At 42.0% G+C, this 13,379-nt stretch overlaps 1 protein-coding gene across 1 annotated transcript in view; it reads right to left on the bottom strand.

Annotated features, from left to right (window-relative positions):
* LOC124722896 (acyl-CoA synthetase short-chain family member 3, mitochondrial) overlaps positions 1–13,379 on the bottom strand; it is a 320,410-nt gene that overhangs the window by 15,261 nt on the left and 291,770 nt on the right. Inside the window, exon 13 of the mRNA XM_047248037.1 lies at positions 4,510–4,685. Within this exon, the coding sequence (XP_047103993.1) occupies positions 4,510–4,685 (176 nt within the window). The remainder of the gene's footprint in view (positions 1–4,509; positions 4,686–13,379) is intronic.

The following is a 13,379-nucleotide window of genomic DNA, read 5'->3' as shown; positions in this document are numbered from 1 at the left end:
AAATTGGTCACAAACAAAAAAATATGTACTGCATTATTTTGTCCTCTCTACGCACCCTCAAGTTTCATCAAGACCATTTATTGACACTTGGGAATGTTCCCTTCTAAGTTGAATCAATTAATAAAGGACTGTTTTAAGACCACTGCTGGTGTGTCTGCAGCTTCCCCACAAGCCAAATCTGTCTCCAAAGCCAACTATAAACCCTATGACACCCACAAAAGATTCAGGCACATCTTGAGAAGCAAGAAATGTTTATATTTCACACTGGTTTTTCGACAGCTACTTGTGGTCACTACAGTTTGGTGCCTAACAGGGAACATCTTGCATCTGCACTGCAACTACTGGAATGAGGTGTACCTAGTGACAACAGAGAACCTGTCTGAATGAGAAGTGAAGTAGTGTGTCCAATGTATGGGAAACTGACAACAGCTGGGAGAATGGTGTCCTGTTGCCATAGTGTGTCCATATTATGTCATTTAGTAGAGGTTGACACAGTGGTTGGTCAGCATCATATGGTCCTCTGAGCCTGCCAGCAGATTTGCTTCACCCAAGATCCAACAATGATTTGCAGTGGAGTGAGTGTGGAGCAGAGAGAGGGGTTGAGCAGGGAGGTGGACAGTGGGGGGTCAGGGGCAGGAGAGATGTGAGGTGAACAGGGTCATGGTTGTCAGTCTACAACTTTTGTTTACTGTGTTCATAATGAAGTTGTTATTACATTTGCATCTGTATTCTGTATTCTTCAGGACACCTGAGGATTCTTCCAACAAATTTCAGTGTGATGTCTGCCTTAATTGTGATTAGTATTATGTGGTCACTCCACTTTGTCACTCTGTAAACATACTCCCAAATACTTAATGGATGCGATTACTTCCAGTATCTGTTCTGCAGTTACATAATCATACAACTATGGGTATTTCTACCTGCTTGTACAGAATAGTTACATTTGCTTGTGTTGAGGATCAACTGTCAATCCCTGCACCATGCATGAATCATCTAAGGATCTTCCTGCATTTTACTACAATTTTGTAGAGTTGCAATTTCCTTGTATACAGCATCAGCACCCACAAAAAGCCTCGTGGAACTCCTAATATTACCCTCTAGGTCATTTATATACATTGTGGAAATTAATGATCCTATAACACTCCCTTTGGGTATGCCAGAAGTTACTTTTACTTCTGAAGATTTGTTTTTGATAAGAATGACATGCTGTAATCTGTTTGCTAGGAACTCTTCAATTCAGTCACACAGATGGTTTGATATTCTATATGCTCATACTTTGTTTATCAGGCAGCAGTGTGGAACTGTATCAAATGTCTTCCAAAGTCAAGGAACATGGCATCAATTTCAGCACTGGTATTTACTGTTTTCTACATCTCATTGATAAAAATAGCAAGTTTAGTTTCATACAACTGTGATTTTCAGAATCCATGTTGATTCCTACAGAGGAGATTTTCGGCCTCCAGAAATGTCATAATACACAAACACAGAACATGTTTCACAATTCTACAACTGACCATTGTCATTATATAGGCCTTTAGATTTGTATGTCTGATTGATGATCCTTTTTGAAAACAAGAATGACCTGTGCTTTCTCCCAGTCATTAGCAATGCTTCACTCCTCTACCACTGCTGCTAGAAGAAGAGCAAGTTCTCCTGCATATTCTGTGTAGAAGCATACTAGGATCGCATCAGGTCCAGTAGCCTTCTCCTGTTGAATGACTGCAGTTTATTTCCTATTCCATGGTCACTTATTTTGGTATATGTCATTTAGAGAATTGCCAACGGCCTTGCCACAGTGGTAGCACCGGTTCCCGTCAGATCAGTGAAGCTATGCACTGCCGGGCGGGAATAGCACTTGGATGGGTGACCATCCGGTCTGCCGAGTGTTGTTGGCAGGCGGGGTGCACTCAGCCCTTGTGAGGCAAACTGAGGAGCTGCTTGATTGAGAAGTAGCAGCTCCAATCTAACTGACATATGGCCAGGAGAGCAGTGTGCTGACCACATGCCCCTCCATATCCACATCCAGTGATGCCTGTGGGCTGAGGGCTGAGGATGACATGGCAGCCGGTCGGTGCTGTTGGGCCTTCCAAGACCTGTTTGGACGGAGTTTACTTTTTTTAGTTTTCATTTAGATAATTGTGCAATGATTTAAAGAAGGAACCACAGTATGATCTTGTTCAGTGAAACAGTTCTGGAAATTTTTGAAAAAAAAGAAGAGCAGAATTACCAATATGTGGTTCAGATTCTTCCTGATATAAGTGAACTTGCCCTCATCTGCTTTCTTGAATTAAATCATATACGAAAAGATGTAGGCATAGGGCATACTGCTGCAAATACTTTTCTCACAGTGAGTCTTTGTTGTTTATCTGGGATGTCTTTTACAAGTGTGAGGTGTTTGAGTTCCATTAAAGAAACAGATGTCTAGTGAATCATTATCTTCTTGTTGCTAGTATAACTGAGACTTGACTATATCATGCAAAATGTTTGGTCACTCTCTGAGTATCAACATAAGCCCAGGAGTGATGCTGAATTCACCTGATATTCTCTTGTAATTTCAATGAAATTATTCTCATTTGAAATGTAAGTTTTTCAGCCTAACAAGATGGCTTCATGTACAAGCTATAACTAATTTTAGCTTTCCCATTGCAAGTTGAGTGCATTAGCCATTATGAGAGAGTGGCCAACACAGCAAATGCACATTAGCTTAGTTGTGAAATCTGTGCATTCTAAAGTAAAACCTGCCTTAGCCATTGACTACAATCTTGCAGGAGAACTGGTATACTTTGTCAGCATTTGTCCTCTTCTTTAACTGAGCTGCAAGCAACCAGGTAGAAAATCAGGCACAACATCTTAAAAAAATATCTCCAGCAGTCTTCCCACAACTTTGATACAGTAACCATAGACCTGTAAGTCAAAATCTTATGAAATTTCACCAGTCCACATGCCTTAATATCTGAATTTTTCCACTCCATTTGACATAATTTTAAGTTTTTTTATACACAATTTGATTCCTTACTGTGCAGCATTCAATAACTTGTTTCTTTGTTCATCTACTTCCAATGCCCAATTTCCATATTTAAATGGTAGTTCTCAAGAGCTACTTGTGTATGGCACAAAACTACACATGGGCACAGTGTGTTTTGAGGTCAAATGTGAATAACATCTTAGTCATTCATGAAGACTACGACACTCTCATGTTTTAGATACTTTTTGCTTTATTAAACTTGAACTTTCTTCAGAAGATAATCATGAATGTGTAATTTATTTGCATTAGTATGATGCATATGTTCATAACCTTTGTTTTAAATCTGAACATTTGAGTTCTCACAATCAGGAGATTAAGCATGGTGAGGAATGACTTCCCAGTCACACCCTTGAATAAAGTCTTCTTTCAGAACAGCGGCATGCTGACAGGCATTCATATGCTGGCAGAGTTTTCTTGGTTGTTTTTATTAGATCACAACTGCAACATATCTCGTATAGTGGCAATAAATGTTGTCTATGGTGGTCACACAGAGGAAGCGATTCATAGCATATAACAACCTCTTTGTGCCAGCTTGTGCGTAAAGTTATTTTTTGTGGATGCATACTGACCTTTTCATAATGGAATGTTTTTGGTTAGGTTAGGGCTCAAAAATTACTTTATTTTTATTAAATTAATGGAAAGGCAGCATATCTAATTACTAGTAATGATACTGAATGGGAATGCTTGATGTTCATGAGCCAACCAAACACGTTCAGGCAAAAATGCAGATATTGCTACTGACCAACTTTTGTTGTTTTGAATTAGAATATGCAGTACACATAAACCCAACATTCAAACTTTGGTCCTTGAATAAAAATGTTAGAAAGTTACTTGGTCACAATGAAATGCATTTTATATCCTCATTGACCCCTGCCTTCCTTGCCGCATGTGATGACATTTACACAATGAAAGACATAAGCATTTCCATGTGCCTTCTGATATTAATCATTTAATAATACAATGCCTCATTGACAAATCCTACCATAGGTCATAATTAAAAAGCAATCAGTAATTGCTAAGTGAGTTGAATACAACATTTGTTCAGTAATATGATGACTGTAATTCAACAATAATTTTCCTTCAGTCATATTTCACCAATAAAAAATTACTCTGTAATTGAGGAATGATAATAATCTGCTAAAATCCCTTTTTTTCTACTCTGTTTATCTGTACATCTCCAGTTACAAATACTTGACCTCTCCCAGCCTGTAATAGCCATATTTAAATATTTGTAAGCAACATGTATCAATTATTGTACCTTCCATCTTCATAATTGAAGGACTACTTCTGTGATATTACTGTTAACTAAAAGTTATTGCAGTGATCTACCAGACTAACATGACAAGATGAATTAGCAGAACATGCTGGACAAATTATCAGCAGGATACTGAAAATCTGATTTATACAGAAAAAGATTTCTAAAACCTTGAAGATCACCAAGGAGATCTATACACTTACAATACAATATAGAAAGATTTAAATACCTTCACAAACTTATTTCTTGCTAAATCTGCAATTGATTTTCGAGATGTCTTTCCAGAGCGTGTTCGTGGAAGTCCCCTTACAGGTGCAGCTAGACGAAAGGCAGCAATTGGACCAATAAGTTCCCTGACCATCTTTACTAGTTCATTTGTTATTTCTGCTTCAGTTTTCCTTGCATCTGTAAGAAAACTGAACATTTAATATACCTATACCAATATATTTTAACATAGCAAAACACGAAATTCTTAACATACATTTCGCAGCATTTTATCTTATGTAACCTAGCTTTTGGGTTTTAAGCCAACTTTCCAGAAATTGTATTTCAATTTTGTGGAAAATGAGCTTGTAATTCAAACCCTAGGTCATGTAATACGAAAAGTTGTGAAACGCAGGTAACATAATGTGTATTTTATAGTGTATCAGTAATAAATTTGTAAATACCTTTGTTACCATCTCTTGCTGTTGTTAAAAATGAAGATAGAATATTACCCCCGATAGATTATAAACTAGCTCATGCAAAGAAAGATAAAAGTTAAGACCAAACAGTCTATTGCAATATGCAGGACGCTGAAGCAAAGAGAGGAGACTAGCATGCACGAACAAAATCTGTAACTCAGTTGAGGATTTCTTGGTAAGGAGGACACAGAGTGTTATCTTGGATGAAGATTAATCAACAAATGAAGAAGCAACTTCATGTCTGTGTCAGGGCCAGAGAAGTCTGTTGGGGCCCTTATCGTTGATGTTGTATATTCAGCTGGTGGGCAATATTATCAGCAACCTCAGACTCTTTGATAAAAACACTCTTCACAAATATCCACTCAACTCTGGTAAGATTTCAAAATGGTGCAAAGATTCCTTTAAATGTTTAAAAATGTAAAACAGTGCTCCTTTTTTTAAAAAAAAAAAAAATCCATACTATCCTATCTCTACAGTATCAGTGAGTTGCAATTGGAATCGATCAATTCGTATAAATACATGGGTGTAAGAGTATTTTGCAATATGGAATGGAAATATCACAATAGCTCAATTGCATGTAAGGTGAGGTTTCATTCATACGATAGTCGGGAAAATGTAGCCTTTTTACAAAGGAGAATGCTTACAAAACTCTAGTGAAACCCATCCTAGGCCCACACAAGAAATGACTAATATCAGCACATAAAAGTCTCAATAGTACCATAATTATACTTTATGTAACCAACAGATGTACCTTAATATGTTATTCAATGGGAAATATCCCCTACCATGCATTTCATAGAGGTTTGTGTGGTAAGTATGTATATGTGGATATGAACCTATTTCACATAGTTCATTGTACAATGTGAAAGGTGGTGGGTAGGCGTTACTAACTCACATCTGTTTATATAAAAAAATTATTTGCCATCAGAATGTAAAATGACTTGTTCCAAATTGTTACAATTTATTTTGCAAAATAACCCATGGAACATGGAACTAACATACTAACTTAAAAACTGTGAGTCATTTGTCAATGATGAGAGCATCATACTTGAGTCTGTGGCCTAAATATTTAGTATTCATCACACTGATGATAATAATTAGCTATCCTGGTAATATCTATTAATTTATTCAAATCTTGAGATAGCATCCTCCTAGCTACATTATATTATCCTGAGTGATCTAATGGACATGAAGATGAGAGTAAACATACAATACATTAAATTAATATTACAGTCCAAAAATAGTAGCTATGAAGCTGCTATGTGGTGCAGTGAAAGTTTCTGCATGTAGTTAATGGCTTTCAATGTGTAACTGATGACTGGCAATCCTGGTAACTTGTATGAGGGTACAAAGTGTCTCTGTATGCAATATAGGACATCAGGACATTGGCTAACAAAATCTCACAAATAATTTGTGGGTAACATATCAGGTAAATGGGGATACCAAAGAAGAAACAGGATTTGTTTTCTGGACAAGAACTGTTTTTTAACATTCCTTTCAAGATACAGATGAAGACTGGCCTGCTGGAATACAGTTGTGGAAATGCACTGATGGAAGAGTCCACAGAATCCCTGGCACCATGGTCAGTGTAAAGGGGGCCTGCAATATGGAGCAAGTCTGATGGTACCCCAGACTATCAGACACTCATTCAGTATGATATCAGTAATGTATTCTTGGAATTTGTATTAACACCTAATACATCCACTTGTACTCAAATTTTATTGTTGCCTAAACTAATCTGAGGAGGATTAGTGTTCAAGGTGCCACTGAAAATGAGATGATAAGTGTAGTAACACTGTTCACGTTTACGTAGCACTTCACTTAGCATAGACAGGGACTGAGTCCTAGGCAGGCCCGATGTTAACTGACTGGGCACAGCCCGTGCTGCCTGAGTTGTTGTTGTTGTTACGCCATCAGAGGTCGCGTCCGTATTCTCGCGTGCCCTCTGGTGGACGGGGCTCTACTTGCGGCAACTACCGTCCGTGACGCGCCGTGCCGATGTGCGCCTCCCGCGATCTGTCTGGTGGCTACTGCACTCCTCCTCCTTCGGGGGGTGAAGCCACTGTGATCCACTGCGTCGGAAGGTGGAGCGTCGGGCAGGAGCGATGACCTCCACATCCATTGGAAGGCCGGAGTCGAGGGGATCTGCCAACCCTCGAGCCAGAACCTTCGAATATGGCTGGAAGTGACCCACACGAAGAGGCCCCCGTCGTCCCACCACTGGAGCCCGGGACAGAACGGGCGACAAACTGTCGAACTCCAGATCCTGTTCCACCTCGGGAGGGGCAAGACCCAGTGGCGGGGACGATGGGGAAGGGACGACCACAGGTGAACCAGCCTCCTGAGAAATCGGGCCTGCGAGGGGGGCCGGTTCTCGCTGGGGCATCTCGAACGATGGCGATGCTGGTGCTGGAGCTACTGGAGGCTGCCAAGGCTGAGAACCATCACAATGCAGCCGAGTCACAGTGGGGAGAGGTGGTAACGTCCCCTGAGAAACCAACACAGGTGCCGGCAATGGGGAAGCTGGTGTCCGAGAGGTCGGAGGGTGGGTGCCCAAACGCAGACGTAGCTGATTTTGGTGACGACGTACCACCCGGTCCCCCACCTGCAAGGCATAGAGCCGGTGGCCATTTCGGCGCAGGACCACCACCGGTATCCAACGTGGATTGCGACCAAACCCACGGGCCCAGACCGACATACCCAGTGGAAAGCCAGGTACTCCGTGTTGCAAAGACTGGCGAGGACCAGGCCGGAGGAGGTGCAGCAGAGTCCTAGGTTGGCGCCCATGGAGGAGCTCTGCGGGGCTGCGTTCTCCTATTGGTGTGGTCCGGTATGCCGTCAGGAAAAACGTCAATGCTTCCTCCACAGGAAATTCGTGCACATACTTTTTCATCTGCGTCTTAAATGTGTGCACCATGTGCTCGGCTTCCCCATTCGATTGTGGATGGAAGAGAGGAGAGCAAACGTGCCGAATACCGAAGCGCCTACAAAAATCCTGGAAGGTCTGCGAAATAAACTGCAGTCCATTGTCCAAGACCAGGGTGATTGGCAGACTTTCCACAGAAAAGATTTTGGCTAGTGCCTGGATTGCAACTTCTGAAGTGGTTGAGGAGCAGCGAACCACATATGGGAATCGGGAATAAGCATCAATGACAATGAGCCAAAAGCCATTGAGAAACGGGCCTGCAAAATCGACGTGAACCCATTCCCATGCTTGGGTTGCCGGCGGCCATGAAGAGAACGCTGCCCTGGGAGATGCCTGTTGGCTCACACACTGGGAACAGGCGGCCACCAAGTGCTCAATTTCTCTGTCAATACCGGGCCAGTACACATGTCTGCAAGCCAAGGTTTTAGTACGGGAAACACCCCAGTGCCCTGCATGTAATAACGTGAGGACTTCCCTTCGTAAACTTGCAGGAACAACCACGTGAGGAGCTGTATCATTGGTAGCCAGAAGGAGAACTCCTTCCAAGACCGAGAGATGGTCTCGTAGAATAAAATAATTACGAAGAGGGTCCGAGGCCCGGCCTGGAGGGCGGGATGACCACCCCTGCTGAATGAGGAGAACTATTTGCCGGAGAACCGGATCGGCTGCCATTTCCCTGGCGACTCGAGAACTAGTGATCGGGAAGCCATCAACCACTTGGCGGGACGCCACATCCAAATGAAAACACATAATCTCCTCGCGATCGAACGTAGGATCCGGGTCCACCGGAAGACGGGAAAGAGTGTCGGCGTTGGCATGCTGTCCGGTAGGGCGAAAATGAATGTCATAATGGTACTTAGAGAGGAACAAGGCCCAGCGCTGTAGTCTGTGGGCCGCCCTATCCGGAATCTGAGAGGCGGGGCCAAATAACGTTATTAACGGCTTATGGTCAGTGATTAACTGACACTGCGTGCCATACAAGAAAGGGTGAAACTTGGTAACAGCGTAGACAATGGCCAAAGCCTCTTTTTTCCACCTGAGAGTAATGGGCCTGCGCGGGACTAAGAGTTTTAGATGCAAACGCCAGTTGTTGCTCGGAACCGTCTGCGTTGTGATGGGCCAGGACCGCCTCCACCCCATACTGCGAAGCATCTGTAGCCAGGACCAACGGCTTATGGGGGTCAAAAGTAGCCAAACAAGGTGCTGACGTGAGGAGGCCCTTCAACGAGATGAACGCTCGCTCGCATGCAGGCGACCAATCAAAAGGAACACCCTTGCGCAGAAGGCAGTACAGGGGGTGGGATATGGTGGAAGCCCTGGGAATGAACCGGTTGTAATAGGCTATCTTGCCTAAAAAAGCTTGTAACTCTTTCAGCGAAGCAGGCCGAGGAAGGTCGACGATACCTTGGACCAAACTTCCTAGTGGCTGGATGCTGTGCCAGGAGATGGTGTAGCCCACATACTCAATGGACGGTTGGAAGAAGTTTGACTTATGCAGGTTGCAACGCAAGCCCACAGACCTGAATTTGAGAAAGAGTGTCCGAAGGTTGTGCAAGTGTTCCTTCGTGCTGCGGCCTGTGACAATTATGTCATCCAGGTAATTAATTCAATGAGGGATTGTCGACGTGACGTACTCAAGATAACACTGGAATATCACTGGGGCACTGGATATTCCGAAGGCCAACTGCTGGTATTGGTAAAGGCCAAACGGGGTGTTGACGACCGCCAGCCGTTTGGAGTCCTCATCAAGTGGTATCTGATGATAAGCCTCCGAAAGATCGATTTTCGAAAAATATTGGCCTCCCACCACGGCAGAGAACAATTCATCAGCACGAGGCAAAGGATAGGTATCCACCACCAATTGGGAATTAATGGTGGCCTTGAAATCGCCACAAAGACGCAATTTTCCTGAGGGCTTCCTTACAATAACGAGGGGCGAAGCCCACTCACTAGAAGAAATGGGAAGAACGACCCCTAGGGCTGTCAGCTGGTCTAGCTCTTCCTTTACCTGAGGTCAGAGAGCCAAGGGGATCTGCCTCACGCGTAGAAAACGCGGGCGAGCCGACGCCTTCAACGTTAAGTGAGCTTCAAAATCTGAAACATGCCCCAGGCCCTCCTCAAAGATATCTGGAAAGTGTGAGATCAAAGATTCCAATGATTGATAGAGAACGTCTTCGGAGAGCAACTGTATGGTGTCAGCGATAGAAAAACTGAAAGCTTGAAAGGCATCCAGGCCAAAAAGGTTAGCGGAGCTCGCACCACTGACAACAATAAAAGTAATAGGCCGAGTGACTAATTTGTAAGTCACGTCGGTAGTGAATTGACCCAGTAGGGAAATAATGAACTGTTTACCATAACCACACAGACGCCGGTAAACTGGCGCCAATGGGGGTGATCCAAGGTCGGAATAAGTTTGTGCATTCAACAATGAAACTGCCGCGCCCGTATCTACTTGCAGTTGTAACCGGCGCGACCAAACCGACACCTCGATAAAGAGTTTGCGTGCCGATGCGTCGGGAGCCTGGCCCAATGAAACTTCCTGAATGTCAACGTCCATGTCCTCTGTACCTGCTTCCTTCAATTCTTTTGAGGCTGAGCGGCAAACTTTAGCAATATGTCCTTTTTTATTACACTTGCGACAAACGGCCCAACGCTGGGGGCACTCTGACCGATCATGATGTATATAGCATGACGCACAGGACGGCAATAGGGGCCGGCGACCAGAATTCTGTTTACGCGCCATGCAGGAGCGGCCGTAACGGCCGGATTGTACCGCTCGCACGTTGTCCACCCCGGACACAGTGGACGCGGATGCGCCGCCCTGAACTGCCGCAATGTCTTCTAAGAGAGCAACAGACTGGGGGCTGCAGTATATTCCTCAATTTTCACAGTTAATATTGGTTCTCAAAACTTTGTAAGTACGCTTTTGTGGGATACTTGATGTATATCTTCAGGCATCTACCAGTTTAAGTTTGCCAGCATTTTAATAATGCTCTCTGATAGATTAGGCATACCCATGAACATTTATGCTGCCCTTCTTTGTATATAATTTATATCTTCTGTTCTTCCTATTTGGTATGGGTCCCACACAACTGAGCAATATTCTAGGATGGATCCCATAAGTGTTCCATAAGCAATCTCCTTTCTAGAATTAATGTATTTTACCAGTATCCTATCAATGAAATGAAGTCTGTAACGTGCTACACCTACAACTGGAAGTCTGTAACATGCTACACCTACAACTGAGCCAATGCAATGATTCTGTTTCATATCTCCAGTCCACAGCCCCTTGAGGTTTCCAAATTACAGCATATAACATGATAGTGTGTAACATAACTATGTTAGTGCATGAGAAACAGTGTGCTGTACTATAATTTTGAATTTGAAGTGTTTGTCAACACAAGGAATTCCCTGTCTTTAAGCACGAAAATGCCAGACCAAGCATGAATGTTGCAGCATCTGCAACAATCCAACACCATGGGTTCACTCTCATTGATCATCCTCCATACCGTCCCAACTTGGCCCCATCTGATTTTCATCTATTTCTAAAACTTAAAGAATATCTTCAAGGACTTCACTTTGATAGTGACGAAGCAGTGTAAGGGGAGGTTAGTTGTGGCTTCACCAACAAAGTCAGGCATGCTACAGTGATTCTATCAACAAACTGATCTATCATTGAGAAATAAAAATGTAGACATGAAGAATAAATATGTAGAGTATTAGTAAAGTTTGTTTTATTTAAAAACCTTTAAGAATTTTCACATAAAAAATTCAGAAGCATTTCTTTTCAGCATGCCCTCATAGAAACCAGTGTTTAGTGCTGAAATGATGATCAGCCATGCTACAATCAACCGATCAACACAAAGCAGGGACACACCTGTCTGTTTTCAATTGCACACACTCTGATGTGAAGTCATCCCTTCTGGCATTATGAGTGCTTTGTTAATGACATCAGGTCATTATTTTTCTTTGAAAGTGGGTTTTCTTGTTTCCATTTTGTTTTAATCTTCACAATGTTAAATTATTAATTATAAAATTTAAATACATTTAAACAGTACAATTTAAATATGTAAAATTAATATATTCAGGTTAGTTATGATTACTACCCTTGTAAGTCAAAAGGTTATACATTATCCCATTGTAACACATTGGTAAAATTTTGCATGAGCCACCACTAGCATCTAGTTTATTGCTTTGATTTTTGTTCTTGGGATAGCATAAGAGAAAAGTGGAATCTGGATTTAGCATGATCAGTGTTTTCAGAATTCATGCTGCTAGCACAGATACAAGAGGGAGGGGTATCAGTGAGATCATTATCTCAACCCCCTCCACCCATGAGCACATTTTGCTGAAAACGTTTATATTTTTACACATGTAAATTTAAAAATTTTTTAGTTTCTTTCTAGATAATATAGAAGCATGAAAACAAAGCGTCTCAAAAGATTCAAGGAATTCTAGAACATTATGAGCTACACATGGACCCTTCTTTCAGTTTCATTGTAATAGATACCCTGGGAAGGGATGTGGGAGGCCACCGGTGATGAAGTTCATCTTCTGCTCCTCCTCTTCCAATCCAATGTTCTGGAATGGTGTAATCCAAGTAACATCTGACATGCTTAGAGAATTTCTTTCAGTACAACCAATATTACCTGAATGACACCATTCCAGGACATTGGATTGTAAGAGGAGGGGCAGAAGATGAACTTCATCACTGGTGGCCTCCCAGGTCTCCAGACCTCATACCTTGTGACTTGAATTTGGGGGGTTATGTAAAAGACAGTGTTTTTACACCCCCTATGCCTGACACTCTGAAAAATCTGTAATATCTCATTGTTAAAGCTGTGAATTTGATAATGAGAGACCAGCTGCTCGATTTGTGGCAGGAAATGAGACACCGTTTTGACATCTGTCATGTAACACATGGCGCTCACATTGAATGCATAAAAATGTGAACTTTTCTATTTCCAGGAACACTGGAGTAGTGTTTCTATCTTTTGGAGTCCAGAAGCAATAAATGTCTGAATCATGCTCCTTCTTTTTGAACAGCCCTGCATGTGTATAACTTGTAATGACAGTAGGTCATATTCTTTTACCATATCCTCTAAACAGTGGGCAACGGGAGCAACAACAAAGTGGATTTGGAACTTTGCTTTGCATTAAGAAACCCTGATTACTGGGAAATTTAATATATCATTGCTAACCAAACATGCCACACAGAACCAATGATGTTCAGGCTGCAAAATAATGTAATAGTTGAAATGTCAAGCAATTTTCTGCTTACCTCAGCTACATTTTCAAAATACTCCAGTTTCTCATGTAGGTCCCTTAATGTTAAATAGAATTATTGTTACCAGTGTGTAATATATTGAACAGTTGTATTTAAAAGTTATTTCCATTTTCATTTCATTTCTTGTATTGTTGTAATTGAATATCCAATTTTATGTACTCATATAGACAGACTCATTCAGTACACACTACATTGTATGCATT

The sequence above is a fragment of the Schistocerca piceifrons genome, chromosome X (genome assembly GCF_021461385.2).
Source record: "Schistocerca piceifrons isolate TAMUIC-IGC-003096 chromosome X, iqSchPice1.1, whole genome shotgun sequence".
Classification (NCBI taxonomy): Eukaryota; Metazoa; Arthropoda; class Insecta; order Orthoptera; family Acrididae; genus Schistocerca; species Schistocerca piceifrons.
The sequence above is the reverse complement of the archived record's forward strand: the minus strand, read 5'-3'. Positions and strand labels throughout refer to the sequence as shown.